Genomic DNA, 18,512 nt, shown 5'->3' on the forward strand with positions numbered 1-18,512 from the left:
GGCTTGAAAACCTAGTAATACTTTTAAGAGTAGGTTTCAGTTACAGCTATCCCTTACAGTGACATTTTTTTGGATAATTCTGAATATGGAAATCATTAAGTTTTAATAATTAAATTAATTATTTTTCAGATGTCAAGTTTTATATCCATCCCATCATACTTTTAGCCTTATTATCATAATGCATGTATTATTTTCTTTGGGTTGCTCTATTTTCCTACTTTTTATATTAGTACAGTTAATGGAAAACAAATATGTCTTGACACAGTGTAGATAACCCTAATAAACTGAATTCTTAGGTCATCTTTTGTACCACACTTTGGTTGGAAATAATGAATTTTTTTTTTTTTTTTTAAGTTGTAGTCTCTGTCACCCAGGCTGCAGTGCAGTGTGGGCACACGGTCACCCCAGCGTTGACCTGCTGGGCTCAGGTGATCCTTCTGTCTCAGTCTTTCAAGTATTTGGAACTACAGACACGTGCTACCACGCCTGGCTAATTTTTTTGATTTATTGTAAAGATGAGGTCCTACCAAGTTGTCCAGGCTGGTCTCAAACCCCTGGACTCAGACAATCCTCTCACCTAGGCTTCCCAAAGTGCTGTGATTACAGGCTTGAGCCACTGTGCCCGGCTGGAAATACTGAGTTTTTATATCACACCTTTAAATCCATCTTCAAATGAATTGAGTCAAATTTTAATGCTTTTCATCTCTGAAAAAGCTAATTGCCTAACATAGAATTTTTGTTACAGACTTTGGCGTTGTTTTGTCACAAAGGGTGGCTGGGGGGAGGTATAGAGGAAAAGGCACTGTTGACCTAGAAGTCAGATTTTTCAAAGTACTGAAGTTCTGAATTTTTCAACTGAATAACTTCATTCATGTTCTCTAACTTAATGAGACTTTTGTTGAACAAATTGTTTGTTCATAAAGCTTTGATGTTTCATAAAACTTTGATGTTAAAGACAAACTAGTCATAAAACTTGGTTTAAACATGAATGAAATATTTTTTCTTCAAATATCTTATATTTTTAAAGGTATTATTAAGAAGTTAAAAACACAGTCAACTGTATCATAAGGATGTGACAGTTACTTCCTTATACTGCCTTAGAAATCTAAACCAGAAAGCCATGGTTAAAACTTATTATAGTTTGTGCTGTCCTGGAGTTAGAATCTAGAAGGATAACCAAATACTTAATAGCTGAAGTGTTATCCAATTATATTAACACTTTTTCCCTTTTCTCATAAACATGTTTAAATTTAAGTCAGTTTTCTTATAATGCATATCAGGTTTTAGCAAGAACTTCTTGTTTTTTGGGTTTTTTTACTACTTTAGATAATTACACAATCCTTAAAGTCCTTCACTTAGATTCACTTAAAAGGTATGATAAAGCCTAGAAGTATAGTGTCTTCTCCCAGGTAAAATATCAGAACTTTGTGGTTGTCTAGGGAGAATGTCCTTGTGGAAATGTGTCATATAGTTGAGTGTAAAGGATGGGAATGGATACTTAGCCATATATAACTGGCCAGTGATGCAGGTGAGTTGGAGCATTCGTTAACATTTTTGTACCAGTAGTGCTCCATAGCAGGCTTTACTGAGCAAGGAATCAATCTGTTTCACTTTTAGGCACATAGTTAAAAGCACGTGCTCTTGAGCCAGATTACCTAGATTTAAAGCCTGGCTTGGATCTGCCACCTATAAGCTGTGTGAGTTTATTTAGGTTACGTCAGTGTTATCATCTGTGAAATTGGGAGAATAATAGTGCTTCCTCATAAGGCAAGTGTGAGAATTTAAATGAATATCTATGAGGGTGACCCTCCAAAAAACAATTATCTTTTGGAGGGCAGTTCCCTTTTACAGGCTTTTCCCTCTAGGTAAGTGTTCTAGGAACCCGTTGGCATTAGTGTACCAGGTAGTGTTCAGTGTACCAGCTAGTGTTGTTGTGAGTCTGTGTTTGGCTTTAGTGAAAATTTTTTGGAGTTTTCTTTTTGGAATTGGAATCTCACATCACCCAGGCTGGAGTGCAGTGGCACGCTCACGGCCACCGTAGCCTTGACCTGCTGGGCTTAGGCGATCCTTCTGCCTCAGCCTTCCAAGTAGCTGGAACTACAGATGCACACCACCATGCCCGGCTATCATTTTTTTTGAGTCAGAGTCTTACTCTGCCACCCAGGCTGGAGTGCAGTGGCACCCTCATGGCCACCACAGCCTTGACCTGCTGGGCACAGGTGATCCTTTGGCCTCAGCCCTCCGAGTAGCTGGAACCACAGGCATGTATCACTGTGCCCAGCTAATTTTTCTTGTTTTTTTGTAAAGACGAGGTCTCGCCAAGTTTCCCAGGCTGATTTCGAACCCTTGGGCTCAAGCAGTCCTCTCACCTCTGCCTCCCAAAGTGTTGGGATTACAGGCATGAGCCATCATGCCCAGCATGGAGATTCTTTTTTTCTCTTTTGAATAGGAGTCTCACTCTGTCACCCAGGCTGGAGTGCAGTGGCAGCCTTGACCTGCTGGGCTCAGGCAATCCTTCCATCTCGGCCTTCCAAGTAGCTGGAACTACAGGCACGTGCTACCACACCCAGCTAATTTTTTGATTTATTGTAGAGATGAGGTCTCACCATGTTGCTCAGGCTGGTCTTGAACCCGTGTTCCCAAAGTGCTGGGATTATAGGCTTGAGCCACCACACCCAGCCTCTTTCTTTCTTCCTTTATTTTTTTAATTTTTTAATTTTTTTGAGTTAGAGTATCACTCTCTTGCCCAGGCTGGACTGCAGTGGCCAGCTCACGGCCACCACAGCCTTGACCTGCTGGGCTTAGGTGGTCCTTTCGCCTTAGCCTTCCAGGTAGCTGGAACTACAGGTGTGTACCACTATGCCTAGCTCATTTTTCTTTTATTTATTTGTTTCCTTTTTTTATTTTGAGTTGGAGTTTCACTCTGTCGCCCAGGCTGGAGTACAGTGGAATTCTCATGGCCACCACAGCCTCGACCTGCTGCTGGGTGCAGGTGCTCCTTCCGCCTCAGCCTTCCAAGTAGTTGGAACTACAGATACACACCACAATGCCCGGCTAGTTTTTGTGGCTTATTATAGAGACGAGGTCTCACCAAGTTGCCCGGGCTGGTCTCAAACCCACAGTCTCAGGCAATCCTCTCACCTCAGCCTCCCAAAGTGCTGCAATTACAGGCTGGGCCACTGCGCCTGGCCAATTTTTCTAGATTTATTGTAGAGACTAGGTCTTACCAAGTTGCCCAGGTTGGTCTCAAACTCAGGCAATCGTCTCGGCCTCCCAAAGTGCTGGGATTACAGGCTTGAGCCACCGTACCTGGTGGCCTGGAGGTTCTTTCAGCACGTTTGCCTCTTTCATAATGGATGTTTACGAGCATACCCACCCATACCATGCTGAGAGTACAACAGTTGTTGACCTGAAAAGGTATGACTGCCATGTCCCACCTCCCTGTTCACCCAATCTCACCCTGAATTACTTTTTTTGTTTGTTTGTTTCCCCATGGAAAAAGTCCTCAAAAGGAAACGTTTTGCCATTGTGGAAGAGGTGAAACACAAAACGGTAGACACATTAAAAGGATTCAAAACTGACGAAATAGAAAACTTTTCATTCTGGGTATGGTGGCTCACACCTGTAATCCCAGTACTTTGGGAGGCAGAGGAGAGAAAATTGCCTGAGTACATGAGTTTGAGACCAGTCTGAGCAACATGGCGAGACCTCATCTTTACAATAAATCAAAAAATTCCAGCTACTTGGAAGGCTGCAGAGGAAGGGTTGCCTGAGCCCAGCAGGTTGAGGCTGCCATGGCCATGAGCATGCCATTGCACTCCAGCTTGGGTGACAGAGTGAGACTCCAACTTAAAAAAAACCAAAAAACCCCCCAAAGCAAAAAAAACTTGTGCTCAATGGACAGAGCATCTCAATAGATGTATTGCATCAGAGGGAGAGTACTTTGAAGGTGACTGAAGTTTAAACATGTAAGAATACAGAATTTTTTTTCCCACTGTGTACAGTGGCTCATGACTGAAATCCCAGCACTTTGGGAAGCCAAGGCAAGAGGATTGCCTGAGCTCGTGGGTTTGATGTCAAGACCTCATTTCTACAATAAATAAATAAATAGATTAGTGGGGATAGTGCTGCATGCCTTTGGTTCCAGGTACTTGGAGGGCTGAGACAGAAAAATCACCTGAACCCAGTAAGTTGAGGCTGCAGTAGCTGTGAGCATACCACTGAACTCCAGCCTGGGCGACAGAGTGAGACTCTGACTCCACGTAACAAAAATACACAATTTTAAAATAAATACTGGGGTTTTTGCCCCCCTCCCCCGGAAAGCAACAAAAGAAGTGCTTTGCACAAGACCTAAACAAATAACCTGCTGCTATTACCACCACTAACATCACTTTGTGTGTATGGCATTTTATTCTGGTAGCTTTTGATATTTTTGCAGTTCAGTATAGATAGGAATTCAGTATAAATGGGAAAATGTTATCTATTTATTTATTTGAGTCAGGGGTGAGTCCCAGGCTGGAGTGCAGTGGCATGATCACAGCTCACCATAGCCTTGACCTCCTGGGCTTAGGTGATCCTTTTGTCTCGGCGGCCTGAGTAGCTGCGAATAAAAACATGCACTCTAACTTTTTTTTTAGTCGGAGTTTCACTCTGTTACCTGGCTAGCATACAGTGGCATGCTCACAGCCATCGCAGCATTTACCTGCTGAGCTCAGGTTATCTTTCCACTTTAGCCCTCCAAGTAGCTGGAGCTACAGGTGGGCACCAACCTACCCAGCTCATTTTTTGATTTATTGTAGGCACCAGGTTTCACCATGTTTCCCTGGCTGGTCTCGAACCTGTGTACTCAGGCAGTTGTCTTGCCCCAGACTCCCAAAGTGCTGGGATTACAGGTGTGAGCTACCATGTCTGGCTAACGTTTTGATTTTTTTTTTTTTTTTTGGAGAGACAATGTTTAACTAGGTTGCCCAGGTTGGTCTTGAACTCCTGGGTTCAAGCATTTCTCCTGTATCAGCCTCCCAAAGAGCTACAGGCATGAACTACTGTATGTGGTCAGCAATGTTATTCTTACCTATTTCAGTAATCATAGTATGATCATCCACAAATATCTTAATGTAACATGAACTCATCTGTTTTAATAGGCATTTGTAGAGGGTAACTGGGTTGGAGGTCATGGGGAGTATTTACCACACAAATTACAGGAATCTTGCACTCGCTTTCCCGTTTCTATTCTCCCTCATGCCAAACATCCGGCCGGTGTAAGTAGAAATAGTTATCGTCTTCTGAATGAATGAGGAAGAGTAATTCTGGATTGGACACATACTGTCGGTCAATTGCCATCTCAGATGTCCCCATGCACCTCACACGCTTTCCAAGCAACATGAGCAATGTCTCAGCTGGTTCGGGCTCCGTGCAGGGGAGCTCCTGTTAAGAGAGCTTTACAAAGGTGTTAGAACCTCAAAGCTACACTTGTCAACTTTTGGGTAATCTCGCTGATCTGCACAGATGCTGTGTTCCTCGGAGACCCTGGCATTTTAATATTGTGATGTTTTGCCAAATGGTCAAAAAGTGGAAATAATTTGTACATTTCTATTTTTTATTTCTACTGGTGTAAGAGATTGTCTCCCCTTTCTAGGAGGGAAATACCACACATTCCAAGGCGTTGATCTGTGTATGTTGTGGCCACATTTTCCAGAGAATAGTCATTTTTACCCACAGCTTTTTTGAGATGTTGTTGATCACAAACCTCTGATTTTCCTGAGTTTAGTTTTTAGCAAGGAGTCTGCCTGGGAGTGGTACATCTTGGTGTGAGTCCTTGTATGCTGGGAAGAACTACATGGTGTTTGTCTAAAACAATAGAAAAACTACTGGTTAGAAAAATTGCACTAAAGCTAGAAAACCAGAATGGGTATTGTAGAATGAAGTACTATTTGTTTTTCCTGCTTGTTCATGTTGCATCATATCTTGCTATATTAGGAAAATTTAGGCTGGGCTTGGTGGCTCACGCCTGTAATCCCAGCACTTTGGCAGGTGGAGGCGAGAGGATTGCCTAAGCTCAGAGTTTGGAGCCCAGCCTGGGTAACATGGCGAGACCTTGTCTCTACAAAAAATTTTTAAAAATTAGCCGGGTGGTGGCATGTGCCTGTAGTTCCAGCACTTTGAAGGCTGAAGCGGAAGGATTGCCTGAGCCCAGCAGGTCGGGGCTGCGGTGGCTGTGAGTGTGCCACTGCACTCCAACCTAAACGACAGTGAGACTCCGACTCAAAAACAAAAAAAATGACCGAGGAAGGTGGTTCATGCCTGTACTTGCAATGCTTTGGGAGGCTGGGGTGGGAGGATCACTTGAGACCAGGAGTTGGAGACTTGGAGACCAGACTCTGGTTATACAAAAAAAAAAAATTATATTGGGAATTCAGTGAGGATATAGGTACATATATATGCTCTTAATATTTTTTGAGCCAGGTGTGGTGGCTCAAGCCTGTAATCCCAGCAATTTGGGAGGCCAAGGTGAGAGAATTGCCTGAGCCTACGGGTTTCAGACTAGCCTGGGCCAATTTGGCGAGACCTCGTCTCTACAGTAAATCAAAAAAATTAGCCGGGCATGGTAGCGCATGCCTGTAGTTCCAGCCACTTGGAAGGCTGAGGTGGAAGGATAGTAGTCTGAGCCTGGCGGTCGAGCCTGTGGTGGCTGTGAGTGTGCCGACTGCATTCTAGCCTGGATGACAGTGAAACTGTAACTCAAAAAAAAAAAAAAAAAAAAAAGAAAAGCTGGGCTCGGTGGCTCAGCCTCTAATCTCGCGCCTTTGGGAGGCTGAGGTGAGTGAATTGCCTGAGCCCGCGGGTTCGAGACCTGCCTGGGCAGCTTGGCGAGACCTCATCTCTACAATAAATCAAAAAATCAGCCGGGCTTGGTAGCGCGGCCTGTAATTCCGGCTACTCGGAAGGCTGAGGCGGAAGGATCGCTGGAACACAGCAGGTCGAGGCTGTGGCGGCCGGGAGCGACCACTGCACTCTAGTCTGGGTGACAGAGTGAGACTTCAACTCAAAATAATAATAATAAGAAGAAGAAGAAGAAGAAGAAGAAAAACTGACTTAGACTGGTCTGATAGTAGTGGGTTATCAGAACTTATTAATATTAACGTCACTAAAGTTGGTATTCAAACCCCCACTGCTGAATTTGGCGTAAAAAAAAACTAAAGGAATTATTTTCCTCTGAGTTAAAAATCAGAGATAATTGTGTTTCTAGGTCAGGTGTATGCAAAACTTCTTTCTTTCTTTTTTTTTGTTTTTTTTTGAGTAAGAGTCTCATTCTGTCGTCCAGGCTGGAGTACAGTGACGTGATTACTGCTCACCACAGCCTGGATCTCCTGGGCTCAGGCGATACTTCCACCCCAGTCTCCTGAGTAGCTGGGACTAAAGGTGTGCACCACCATGCCTGGATAATTTTTTATTTTTATTATTTTTCTTTTCCTTTTTTTTCTTTTGAGTTGGCGTCTCACTCTGTTGCCTAGGCTGGTGTGCAGTGGCATGCTCCCGGCCACTGTAGCCTTGACCTCCTGGGCTCAGGTGATCCTTCCTCCCCAGCCTTCCAAGTAGCTGGAACTACAGGCACATGCCACCACAGCCGGCTAATTTTTAAAAAAAATTTATTGTAGAGATGAGGTCTTACCAGATTGCCCAGGCTGGTCTTGAACCCTTGGTCTCGGGCAGTCCTCTCACTTCGGCCTCCCAAAGTGCTGGGAATTTATAGGCATGAGCCACCGTGCCCGGCCTATTTTTATTATTTATTCTAATTTTTAGTGGTGAGGTTTTACTGTGTTGCCTAGGCTAGTCTTAAGTTCCTGGGCTCAATCAATCTTCCTGCCTTGGCCTCCCAGAGTGCTGGGATCACAGGCATGATCCACAGCACCCAGCCAGAAAAGCCTTTTTAAAAGTTCTCATTATATGTCTGATTTAGCTTAGTATTTTAAAAAACAATTATTATAAGGACTGAATGTTTTATTCTGAGGACTGAATTAACAATACCAGAGTTCATTGTGCCAATGTGATAAATGGTTATTTATTTATATTTAAAGTAGGAAAATAAGCAAAGAAGTATATTTAAAAATAAGGTTAAAAATGGCAATTTGAATTATGCTTATTATTTTAAGTGTCTGTTTTAAAGCTTAAGTGTCATAAAGCTCATCTTGTCATAGGAATTATTTTTAAAATTTATCTACTTATTTATTTGAGTTGGGGTCTCACTGCAAGGCTGTTGTGCGGTGACATGATTGTGGCTTACTGCAGTCTTGACCTCCTGGGCTCAGGCGGTCCTTCTGCCTCAGCCTCCCAAGTACTACAGGTGTATACCACCAGGCCTTGCTAATTTTTAAATTTTTTTATAGAGTCAAGGTTTTGCCATCCACTATTGAGCTCCTGGTCTCAAGCAATCCTCTCTTCTCGGCCTCCCAAACTATTGGGATTACAGGCGTGATCCACCGTGCCGTCATAGCTACTATTTCAACCACAGGATAAATTTCAGTCCTGAATATTATGCAAGCATGCTCGTTGGGTTTAAAGGAGAAAACAGCTTTTGGTCATGCCACAAAGCTGGGCCATTGAGTTTATTAAGGACACAACATGGGTAGGGATGACACGTCTGGCCTTATCCCTGAGCACTGGCTGAGAAGTTATGATTACCCCAGCACTAGGCTATGTTAGTTTCGTGACAATTTTTTTTTGGTCAGGAACATTAAATGGGAGTGAGCACTTCCAATTGATGGCAGCATCTTGGCGTGCCCTATGGTATTTGGCAGCTGATTAGACTTGGGCTGGAGAGTGCCCTCTCGTGGCCAAGACTGATTTGTCAACACAGCTCTCAAGTCTGTTTTCCTTGAGTAGCAAAGCTTCCTGTTCTGTGAAGCTAGCAGATTAGCCAGAATAAATTCATAATGAACATTTAGCTGAATTTTGGTCTTATTTTTATTTTTGGTAAAATGGATGGATTGAAAGAACTCAAATGGTCTATTTTTGTTAACTTGGTTTTTTCTACCATAGGTCTCTACAAATGGCAGCTATTACATCAGACAGTGACGAGTCCTGCTGCTCCCTTACAGTGTCTGACAGACCACTGTGGATTCAGACTGGGAGCATTGAAGTTAACAGTGAAACGGGCAGGTCTGTCTGTCTTAAACCCTGCCACAAAGTCAAGAGGGCATCATGTCATCACTGAATCATTCCTGAAGTAGATTAGGCTAGACTTAAAAGTTAATTCATTAGTTCTTTTTCTTCAGTCTTAATTGACCTTGGTGGCTGGGTGTGTCTTGTGTAGGTGGTAGTTTTAATGAGTGAAACTAACTTTCAATTGATACTACCTGCCGCGCTAAAGCAGTAGAGCCTCTTGTGAGCGTCCATGAACTGTGAGCAGTTTCTCTTCGGGTTATGGAAGTTGGGTGTTACCTTGCAGAATTGCAGAATGACGTCAGCACTGAGTCTCCAGGGAAAGTCAAATAGTGGATTTCTCTATCTTTTCACTGTCTCAGTCTTTTTTTGCCACTTTTATATTCATTACTGAAACTTCCTAAATAGCCATTACTTCTTACTATATATACTATGTATATACAAGAATATATATATATATGAACATATATATATGTTCTTAGTGAATGAATCTCGAAACCATTGTCATTGACATAAAGCAAGTCAAAACTCCAAAGAATGGTAACATAATGCTAAAATGTAGTTGTGATCTATTTTTTCTTTTTTTCTGAGTTGGAGTGTCACTTTGTCGCCCAGGCTGGAATGCAGTGGCATGCTCACAGCCACTGCAGCCTCGACCTGGGCGATCGCCTCAGCTTTCCAAGTAGCTGGAACTACAGGTATGCACCACCATGCCCGGCTAATTTTTAAAATTTATTTTAGGATGAGGTCTTGCCAAGTTGCTCAGGCTGGTCTTGACCTCCTGAGCTCAGGCAATCCTCTTGCCTCTGTCTCCTAAAGTGCTGGGATTACAGGCGTGAGCCACCGTGCCCAGCTGTTATCTGTTTCTTTAAGCAAATCTATTAATCACTCCTTTAATACTGCCTAAAAGGCTTATTTTGGGCCCTTATGTGATAGAAAACGTTTAAGAATTTTGTGTGTTTGTGTTGCTTTTAAATTTTATTGCTTCCTTGAATTAAAGCTCTTCAACCTTGGTGTTTGTGCAGCTGGTGAAGGGCTACATAGTTGCACATGAGCTGTAGTCCGCAAGCTGGGTCACAATGGCACATTTTGGATGAGAGATTAGCAGTTGGGATTTTGGACATTTATCTGCAGAGTGGTGGTAGCTACCCTTCAGGTGATCTCTTGAAGGAATAGTGTTTTTTATGTTTCTACTCCTTTCATGGGAATGGTAAGATCTGCTTGAATCCTTGCCTTTCCTGCCCTAATCAACTGTGCTTGAAAAGACCTCACTAAAGTGAAGCCACATATTGAGAGAGCCATAAATAGGAGGAAATGGAGTTGGACGTGGGGTTGGTTGTCTACCTATTTTTCTCTTTCAGTTTATAAAATGGGCACGTTTGCTTCCAAAATTTGGTGTGTCTAGTTGTATCAGTATTACAGTTATGTTAGTTTTAGAAAGTATAACCTTTTCTTTTCTTTTCTTTTTTTGAGTCGGAGTCTCACTCTGTCGCCCAGTTGGAGTGCAGTGGCACACTCAAGGCCACCCCAGAGTCAACCTGCTGGGCTCCGGCGATCCTTCTGCCTCAGCCTTCCAAGTAGCTGGAACTACAGACGTGTGCTACCACGCCCAGCTAATTTTTGATTTATCGTAGAGACGAGGTCGCACCAAGCTGTCCGGGTTGGTTTCAAACCCGCGGGCGCAGGCAATCCACTTGCCTCAGCCTCCCAAAGGGCTTGGATTATAGGCTGAGCCACCGAGCCTGGCCAGTAAAAACTTTTCTTAGCTCAATGTTAGATTTTAAAAGTGTTAATCATTCTGTTTCTTCAGAAGCAAGGACTACATTAACCTTTCATCTGTGTGTAGTAGTTATGGCCAGAAGCCATTTTTCATTGCTTGTGAAGAAACATGGTAAGAATGCCCTCTGTGCCATTTATCTTATAGGCCTTGATCTAGTAAGCAAAGGAAGCAAGGCAACACTGGGAAGGGCATGTGAAATCCAGGGTTCTGTCAATCATGGGAAAGATACCTATGCTGCAGTGTTTGAAGTTAAATATTGGGAAGGATGAGGTGGCTTTTCTTTTTTCTTTTTGCATTGTGTGTTTGTTTTATCCTTTATTATTCCACAGAAATGCCATAACTTTGGTTTACAACTGCATTTAACCAAAAAAATTCATCTTTCTTTCCACGGATCACCTCTTTTGAAATTCAAACTCTTTTGGGCACATGGGCTCCTGGGTTTGAGTCATAACGAGGGATTGTCGAGGGCTGCAGGGGGGGGACTCTTTCTGCTTTGTGGGATTAGAGGGAGGTTGGCAATGTGGGACATTCTGGTCTTGCTGCATGGCAGTAATTTTGATAAGCCTTGCTCTCTAAATGCTCTCCATGGAGTTCTGCTTTTCGTTGGAGGTGTGGTGAAGCGTGGCTCTGCTGATAGTTTGCTGCTGTGATGAGGGACACTGGTCAGTCTGCACACACGTTGTCTTCTGGTGTCAAAATGGTGCTCTTGCTGCCTTCTGACATGCTGTCTACCTGTGGGGAGGTACCCACCACCCCTTTCTTCTGTGTTGTCTGCAAGCATGTAGACAGCGTGATCTGCAGCTGATGTGTACACAGCCTGCTACTGTATATCAGTATGGTCCTTAATGCTGTAGGTTCACCTGTGCTAGGGGAAGGCTGTTGGTGCTTCATAGCAGTCCACAGTAACTAAGCTGACTCAGAGTTACCTGAGAAATGGCAATACAGAGAACAAAGTTACAATTCCCGTTGATAGGCAGATATTTAAAAGCACACATTTTTTAGACACTTGAGTGCAGATTGATTGTGTGAACATGAGTCATTTTACACTCATGTTGGAATCTGGCTTGATACACTTCAGAAATAACATGAATAGGCCGGGCATGGTAGCTCATGTCTATAATCCCAGCACTTTGGGAGGCCGAGGTGAGAGAATTGCCTGAGCCCATGGGTTTGAGACCAGCCTGAGTTAGAGACCAATTACTTGGCGAGACCTCATTCTACAATAAATCAAAAAATTAGCCGGGTGTGGTGGCGCATGCCTGTAGTTCCAGCTACCTAGAAGGCTGCGGCGGAAGGATCACCTGAACCCAGCAGGTTGAGGCTGCGGTGGCCGTGAGCGTGCCACTGCACTCCAGCCTGGGCCACAGACTGAGACTCCACCTCAGAAAAAAGAGAGAAAAAATAACATGAATGTTTCTGCTTGCTTAGAGTGGCAGCAAGGTGTTTTCTAAAAAGAAAATCTGCCAAGTTTAACTGATCTAAAAAAAAAAATCAGGTGTGATCCCATGACTATGTAGGGCTTAATTGAAACAACAAGGACTTCATTTTTTTCATAGAATTACTTGTGCTTAACTACATTTTCTTCCTTTTCTTTACTGTATTTCAGCACAAAGACATTAGCAGGCTGCTGGTTTCATGGACCTGTACCACAATGACAGAACACCAGCACATCAGAACTGAATGAAACTGGAGATTTTTAAAAGCTGCACTAAGAAGTAAATGTTAAGGCAGCGGTTAATACCAACAGTCTGTAAAGGGGCACTTGCAAATTGTGCTGTATTAAACCGAAGAGATTGTATTAGGGAATCTTTTATACAAAATAAACTATTGCAATAAATTATGCATGAGATGAGGGGAAAAGTGATGTCAGACACACATACACAAGAACTCAATTGAATTTTATGCACGAAGAGTCACCGTCAGCTGCTTCTGAATGCGAAGTTCTTATCAGCACAGTTCGGACAGACCTGAAAGACTGGGGATGATGCAGAAGTGTCGAGTTATTTTTCATGCTTGAGCTTTGTGCTTTCTCCAGCGTTCAGGTTAGTCGTTCAGACATGAGCAAAGGTGTTTCTAAAATGGCTCTCCCATGAAACAGCAGTAGTCACATCTGCAAGGCCAAGGTTCCCTTCAGGATGCTGATAGAAACAACAGAAAAGGTGACCCAGCATCCTGCTGGAATGGAGAACATGCCCCACTGCCCCCAACAAAATTGTGATCTTTTCTTTCTTTAATAAAGCAGGGCTGTATTATCTTGACTATATGTTTGCTTGTTAGAACATACTAAGATGTATTTATTTGCCACTAGTATTTAACATATTGTGCACATTTTCACAACTACATTCTTTCAAATTTTGACTCAAAGTGGATAGGCTAGTGTTAACTTTGGAGTGAAAACATACACTCCAAGAGCTAGTTCTTAATTCCATTGTGCTGGAAAGGCTTTGCCATTGTCTCTGTCCTTACTGGTTTTATGTAGTTCAGAAAAGACGACAACAGCAGAATTTTGATGTGGACCTCTCCACAGAGAGGCCCTCCTAAGTGCAAGAAATGCTAACAGGTGTCAGGTGGGACCTGGGTTACAAGTGGCAGGAACAGACCCATACAGTGTTGGACTTTTCATGCGTGGATCGTGAACTCTTATGAATAGAGACTAATTTTTTTCTTGTCTTTGGTGAATACATATTATGAAAAAGACCTTAAGTTTTCTTTTTTAACAAATGGAGAAAACATGAGAAAACCAGATGGACCTGATAATACTACATTTTTAAGGCATTTTATATTTGATGGTGCCGTACTTTTAATAATAATAAAACTGAAGTTTTTTAGTGGCAATACTGATTTATTTTTTAAACAAGAAAGATAGTCCATATTGATTACTTATTACAAAAAAGGGGAAAATGCCAAAAAATAAAAAACCGTAAAATTCATTTGAAGCAACATAACAGTAATTGAGCAGTGGCTCGAGTATTCAGACTTCCACAATGCTACTGTATAGGTTTGGAATTATGTAATAAGCCCATGCTCAGGATTAACAAGAGGTTCTGGGTAAGTTTTAGAACATTTAATATACCTATGATTTGCATTATAAACTCAAGGAAAGACAGGCAGTCTTGAGTCTAATGAGCTTAACACAAATTTTGATTACACTGCAAGTAATTAAAAGTTTTGATTGTATTCTAAAATTGTCTTTGGAAATTCCGTATCATGAAGTCATTTTATCAAATCAGAAAAGGTCAGCTCAGGAACTGAGCAGGGAGTTCTGAAAATGACACGAAGGACAGGGGTCTCTTCTCTATGGCCCTTGGGCTTTGGCTTGGGTTCATCTTGTTCTTTCAGATATGTCACACCAGCAGTACCTTTCACAGTCACTCAAGAACCTGATCACTCCCAAGCCATGGTGGGATGACACATGGGTTGTATCATCAAGATTTTTAATTAAGCTTTAGAATTCTTTATTTGTGTAGACTGATGGAAATGACTTAGAAGTAATAATATAAAGCGAAAGAATTGGAAGAGATCAGGTTTTAAGTTTCTACGTATTTTTTTCCTCAAGACATATTCTTGAAGGTGTTTTGTTACAAACCAGATTTTCATTTTTTTAAAAATGAAACTTGGTGTTTAAAATCTAGACCTACCATGTTGCTATTTCACTCCCATTGCTTTAGTTGCTTAATATTTAAGCTTTGCGTCATGCTACCTTTTGTCTCTATTTCAAATCTTCATAAGCCTATTTTGTTTTGTAGACTTGAATGATAAAAATTGTTTCTCATCTTAAGTATGCTCAGAGTTTTAAATGTTAAAGAATGTTGTGTAACATTTATCCAATAAAGTCTTTGATTTTTTTAAAATTTAGTTATTTACAAACGATGTTTACTTTATAGATGTAGTTTTTAAAGATTATTTTTTTAAACTATTAAAACTCAATCACTAGCCATACTCCAGGGAGTGGTTTGGCGTATCAGTGCTTCCTAAGGAGAACAGCCTGTAGGTTTCTAATCACTGGGAGATTTATGGGAACTCTATGACCAAGGAGAGCAGGAGGGCAAACAGTTTAATGAGGACCCTGTGGGCAAACATGGTTATGCTTTTCTGATAGGGACATCCTCCCCTTCAGAGCTGGATGTAACTAAGTATCCACTGGTGGGTTGTGTTTGTTTTCATTTTAGGGAGTCCTGCCCTTGTGGATAAACGGTTGTGTCTTTCAAAGCCCAGCACATTCGATGAGAGGTCAGGCATTTGAACTGAGAATCAGAAACACTTGGTTACCTGGAAAGAGTTAGGCTCTTGAAACCCGTAGACAGTTGAGAGTTTATAGGACTGACCCAGAAACTTAGGTCAACGGACATTCTTTTTCCGTTTCAGTAAAGCAATCCTTTGGCTGTCTGTTATTCCAGAGTATACATAGTCTTTCATCTCAAACATTCTCCCATTTCAGTTTATCTAAATGAGTGTTAAAAAGAGGCCACAGGAATCTGGCTCTGTGGATATTTTTTTTTCTCTTGAGTTTCTTACCAGTGAAGATGGAGCTAGAGGGAACCAGGGAAGGTTGTTAAGCCACGTGCTGGTCTGGGAAGGCCCCTTGAGACCCATGCCACTCCTGGTCATGGGGACTCACCTCAGCACATCCCATAGACCAGCTGCAACTTGCAGGAAGCGAGAAATGAGACACCTATGCAGCTTAAAGTCTTTCTGAGGCTGGTCTTCAGATAAGAAAGCGGACATTCATTTTTCCTCTTTTATTTTGAGTTGGAGTCTCATTCTGCCCAGGCTGGAGTGCAGTGGCACGCTCATGGCCTCTGCAGCCTCGACCTGCTGGGCTCAGGTGGCCCTTCTGCTTCAGCCTTCCAAGTAGCTGGAACTACAGGTATGCGCCACCATGCCCGGCTAATTTCTTGATTTATTGTAGAGATGAGGTCTCACCAAGTTGCCCAGGCTGGTCTCGAACCTGCAGGCTCAGGCAATCCTCTCGCCTCGGCCTCCCAAAGTGCTAGGATTGTAGGCATGAGCCACCACGCCTGGCCTCATTTTTCCTCTTTCTAGAAAAGATTCTTCTCCATGCTTTGAGTAAAGCATACTCAGTTTTTAAAAGCATACTTTTCTCTTGTTATGCCAAATCTTTGCTTATTACAGAATGAAATGTTATGGTCTTAACAACTCCCTTCCTTTGGTATCAAGAAGGTGACGGAACTGGGGAGAAGAAGGATGCTCTTTGGGAATGCTGTGCCAGAGGAAGAAGGAGCTGGTCCGACCCTGTGGCGAGCCAGTGTCTCCAAGAGTTAGGAGGGCTTCTAGGATTAGCCCTTTCATTGCTTCCTTGTGAGAAAGTTCGTAGGAGCAACTGTCTAACCTAAGAGAGGGAAGGTGAGCTGGTGATGTTAAAGATGTTTTTAAACTGATTACCTGCCTCAGTCCAAGAGGTAGGACACATGGATTCTAACCGTAGTTCTGTCAGTGACCTTCCCGACAGCCAAATCCCACAGTAGCCTCATTGGCAAGCTTCTCGCTCACCAAACCCTTGAGTTCTTACTCAGTCAACACCAGAAACAATGGGGCCATCAGGATTTTTTTTTGTTAATTGAAATATTCTATAGTCCATTGTTTCCAAGTTCTGTTTAAGCCCAGTGCCTGAGTCCTCTGGATCCCATATAAACAGCTCAAAATTCGTGTGATTTTTTTTTAAGATTTTTGATTTGGAGTCTCACTCTGCTCATGGCACCACAGTATCAACCTGCTGGGCTCAGGCGATCCTTCCACCTCAGCCTTCCAAGTAGCTGGAACCACATGCATGCGCCATCACGCCTGGCTAATTTTTCTTGATTTTATTGTAGAGATGAGGTCTCGCCAAGTGGCCCAGGCTGGTCTTGAACCCGTGGGCTCAGGCAATCCTCTCACCTAGGCCTCCCAAAGTGCTGGGATTATAGGCGTGAGCCACCGTGCCCAGTCGTCGTGTGATCTTCTAAGTAAGGTAACCATAACATCAGTGTGAAGTGTCTTGAAGGAAAAGGGGAGGCTGACATGCCATTGCCCCAGAAAAGCACAACCGGTGCTACAGAAAGACACCGCAACCTTACAGAAGACACGATGGGTGAGACTCTTCATGTGTTTATTTTTTGAGTCAGGGTCTCACTCTGTCATCCAGGCTGAAGTGCAGTGGCACAATCATGGCTCACCACAGCCTCGGCCTCCTGAGCTCAGGAGATCCTTCTGCCTCAGTCTGTCAAGGAGCTGGGACTACAGGCATGCTCCACCATGCCTGGCTAATTTTTTTCATAAAGTTGAGGTCTCACCATGCTGCCCACAGGCTGGTCTCGAACTCCTGGGCTCAAGCGATCTTCCTGCCCCGGCCTCCCAAAGTGCTAGGATTATAGGCGAAAGCCACCACACTTCTTCATATGTTTAAATGCACTTTAATGCCTGTAGAAAATGAGGTTGGCCAGGCAGGCTTTTGCAGCACAAGCTGAAATCATAATCCCCAGTCTCTGATATTAACTCTGCCAATGGACTGCCCTAGGAAATGGTCAGACCTTTTCTCCCAGGTAAGTTCATGAGGCAAAATGGCAAATGTTTTGGGGCAATCAAACCACCCCCTACAAAAGTCTTGAGACCAAAGTACCACATAGAGCCCACCGAAACCTACCCTCTGACACTTAATTCTCCCACCTCCATACCCTTCCTGTCCATTCTGGCCTCCCTGAGGACTCCTGGCAGGCTTGCTTGATTAATTTCAGGCTTGTGAGTTTTTGATTGTGTTGTGCCTGTGTGCTCAGGCAGCATGTGGCTGGCCTGGCGTGAGTCCAGCTGGGATGTCTGGCACCGCAAGCCACAGAAGGACAGAGACTCCAGTTATCTTCACATTTGGAACTAAGTTTCCCAAAAAGCCACTGAGCTGGTTTCCTTTACTCTGTTGTGAGGATTGCTGGCCCAACGAGCCTAGGTCTGCTGGCAGTTCTTCCCTTGATTGGTTGTCTTTGTCTGCAGGCCTGACCTAGCAGCTGGGTCTGACAGGAGTAAATGCTAGCTGTCATTGGGCTACTGCCACACGTGGCTGACTGTGACCTTGGCAGTGAGGCAGCAGGCCCTGCTGTGCCTCGGTGAGCCTTCAGTGTCCCCTGGAGTAGAAGGAAAGAAGGCAGAGAGCCCTTCTAGTGCTGGCTGACAGAATTTAGCTTGTGTATTATGAGCTTATTCCTACTAGCTGACCTCGATGGGGCTGGGCAATTAGAAGAAAACATTATTATTTATTTATGAGTTGGAGTCACTCTGTCGCCCAGGCTGGAGTACAGTGGCACACTCATAGCCACCACAACCTCAACTTGCTGAACTCAGGTGATCCTTCCGCCTCAGCTTCCAAGTAGCTGGAACTACAGCTGCGTACCACTACGACTGTCTTATTTTTTTGACTTATCGTAGAGAGCAGGTCTCACCAAGTTGCCCAGGCTGGTCTCAAACCCGTGAGCTCAGGTAATCCTCTTGCCTTGGCCTCACTAAGTGCTGGGATTACAGGCTTGAGCCACTGTGCCTGGCCAACCTTATTTTTTTTTTTTTTTTTTTGAGTTGGAGTCTCACTCTG

General features: G+C 43.3%; 1 protein-coding gene across 4 annotated transcripts in view; it reads left to right on the forward strand.

The window, feature by feature from the left end:
• PWWP2A (PWWP domain containing 2A) overlaps positions 1–14,794 on the forward strand; it is a 45,824-nt gene extending 31,030 nt beyond the window's left edge. For 2 of the 4 annotated variants that reach the window (XM_021712111.1, XM_008057633.1), the window contains 2 exons: positions 9,037–9,156; positions 12,546–14,794. In XM_021712111.1, the coding sequence (XP_021567786.1) occupies positions 9,037–9,156; positions 12,546–12,559 (134 nt within the window). In that variant the 3' untranslated portion in view covers positions 12,560–14,794. The remainder of the gene's footprint in view (positions 1–9,036; positions 9,157–12,545) is intronic. The other 2 variants (XM_021712112.1, XM_008057634.1) reach the window with 1 other exon arrangement.
• Positions 14,795–18,512: the final 3,718 nt, after the last annotated feature.

The sequence above is a fragment of the Carlito syrichta genome, unplaced genomic scaffold (genome assembly GCF_000164805.1).
Source record: "Carlito syrichta isolate Samal-C Ts95f unplaced genomic scaffold, Tarsius_syrichta-2.0.1 Scaffold303084, whole genome shotgun sequence".
Taxonomy (NCBI): Eukaryota; Metazoa; Chordata; class Mammalia; order Primates; family Tarsiidae; genus Carlito; species Carlito syrichta.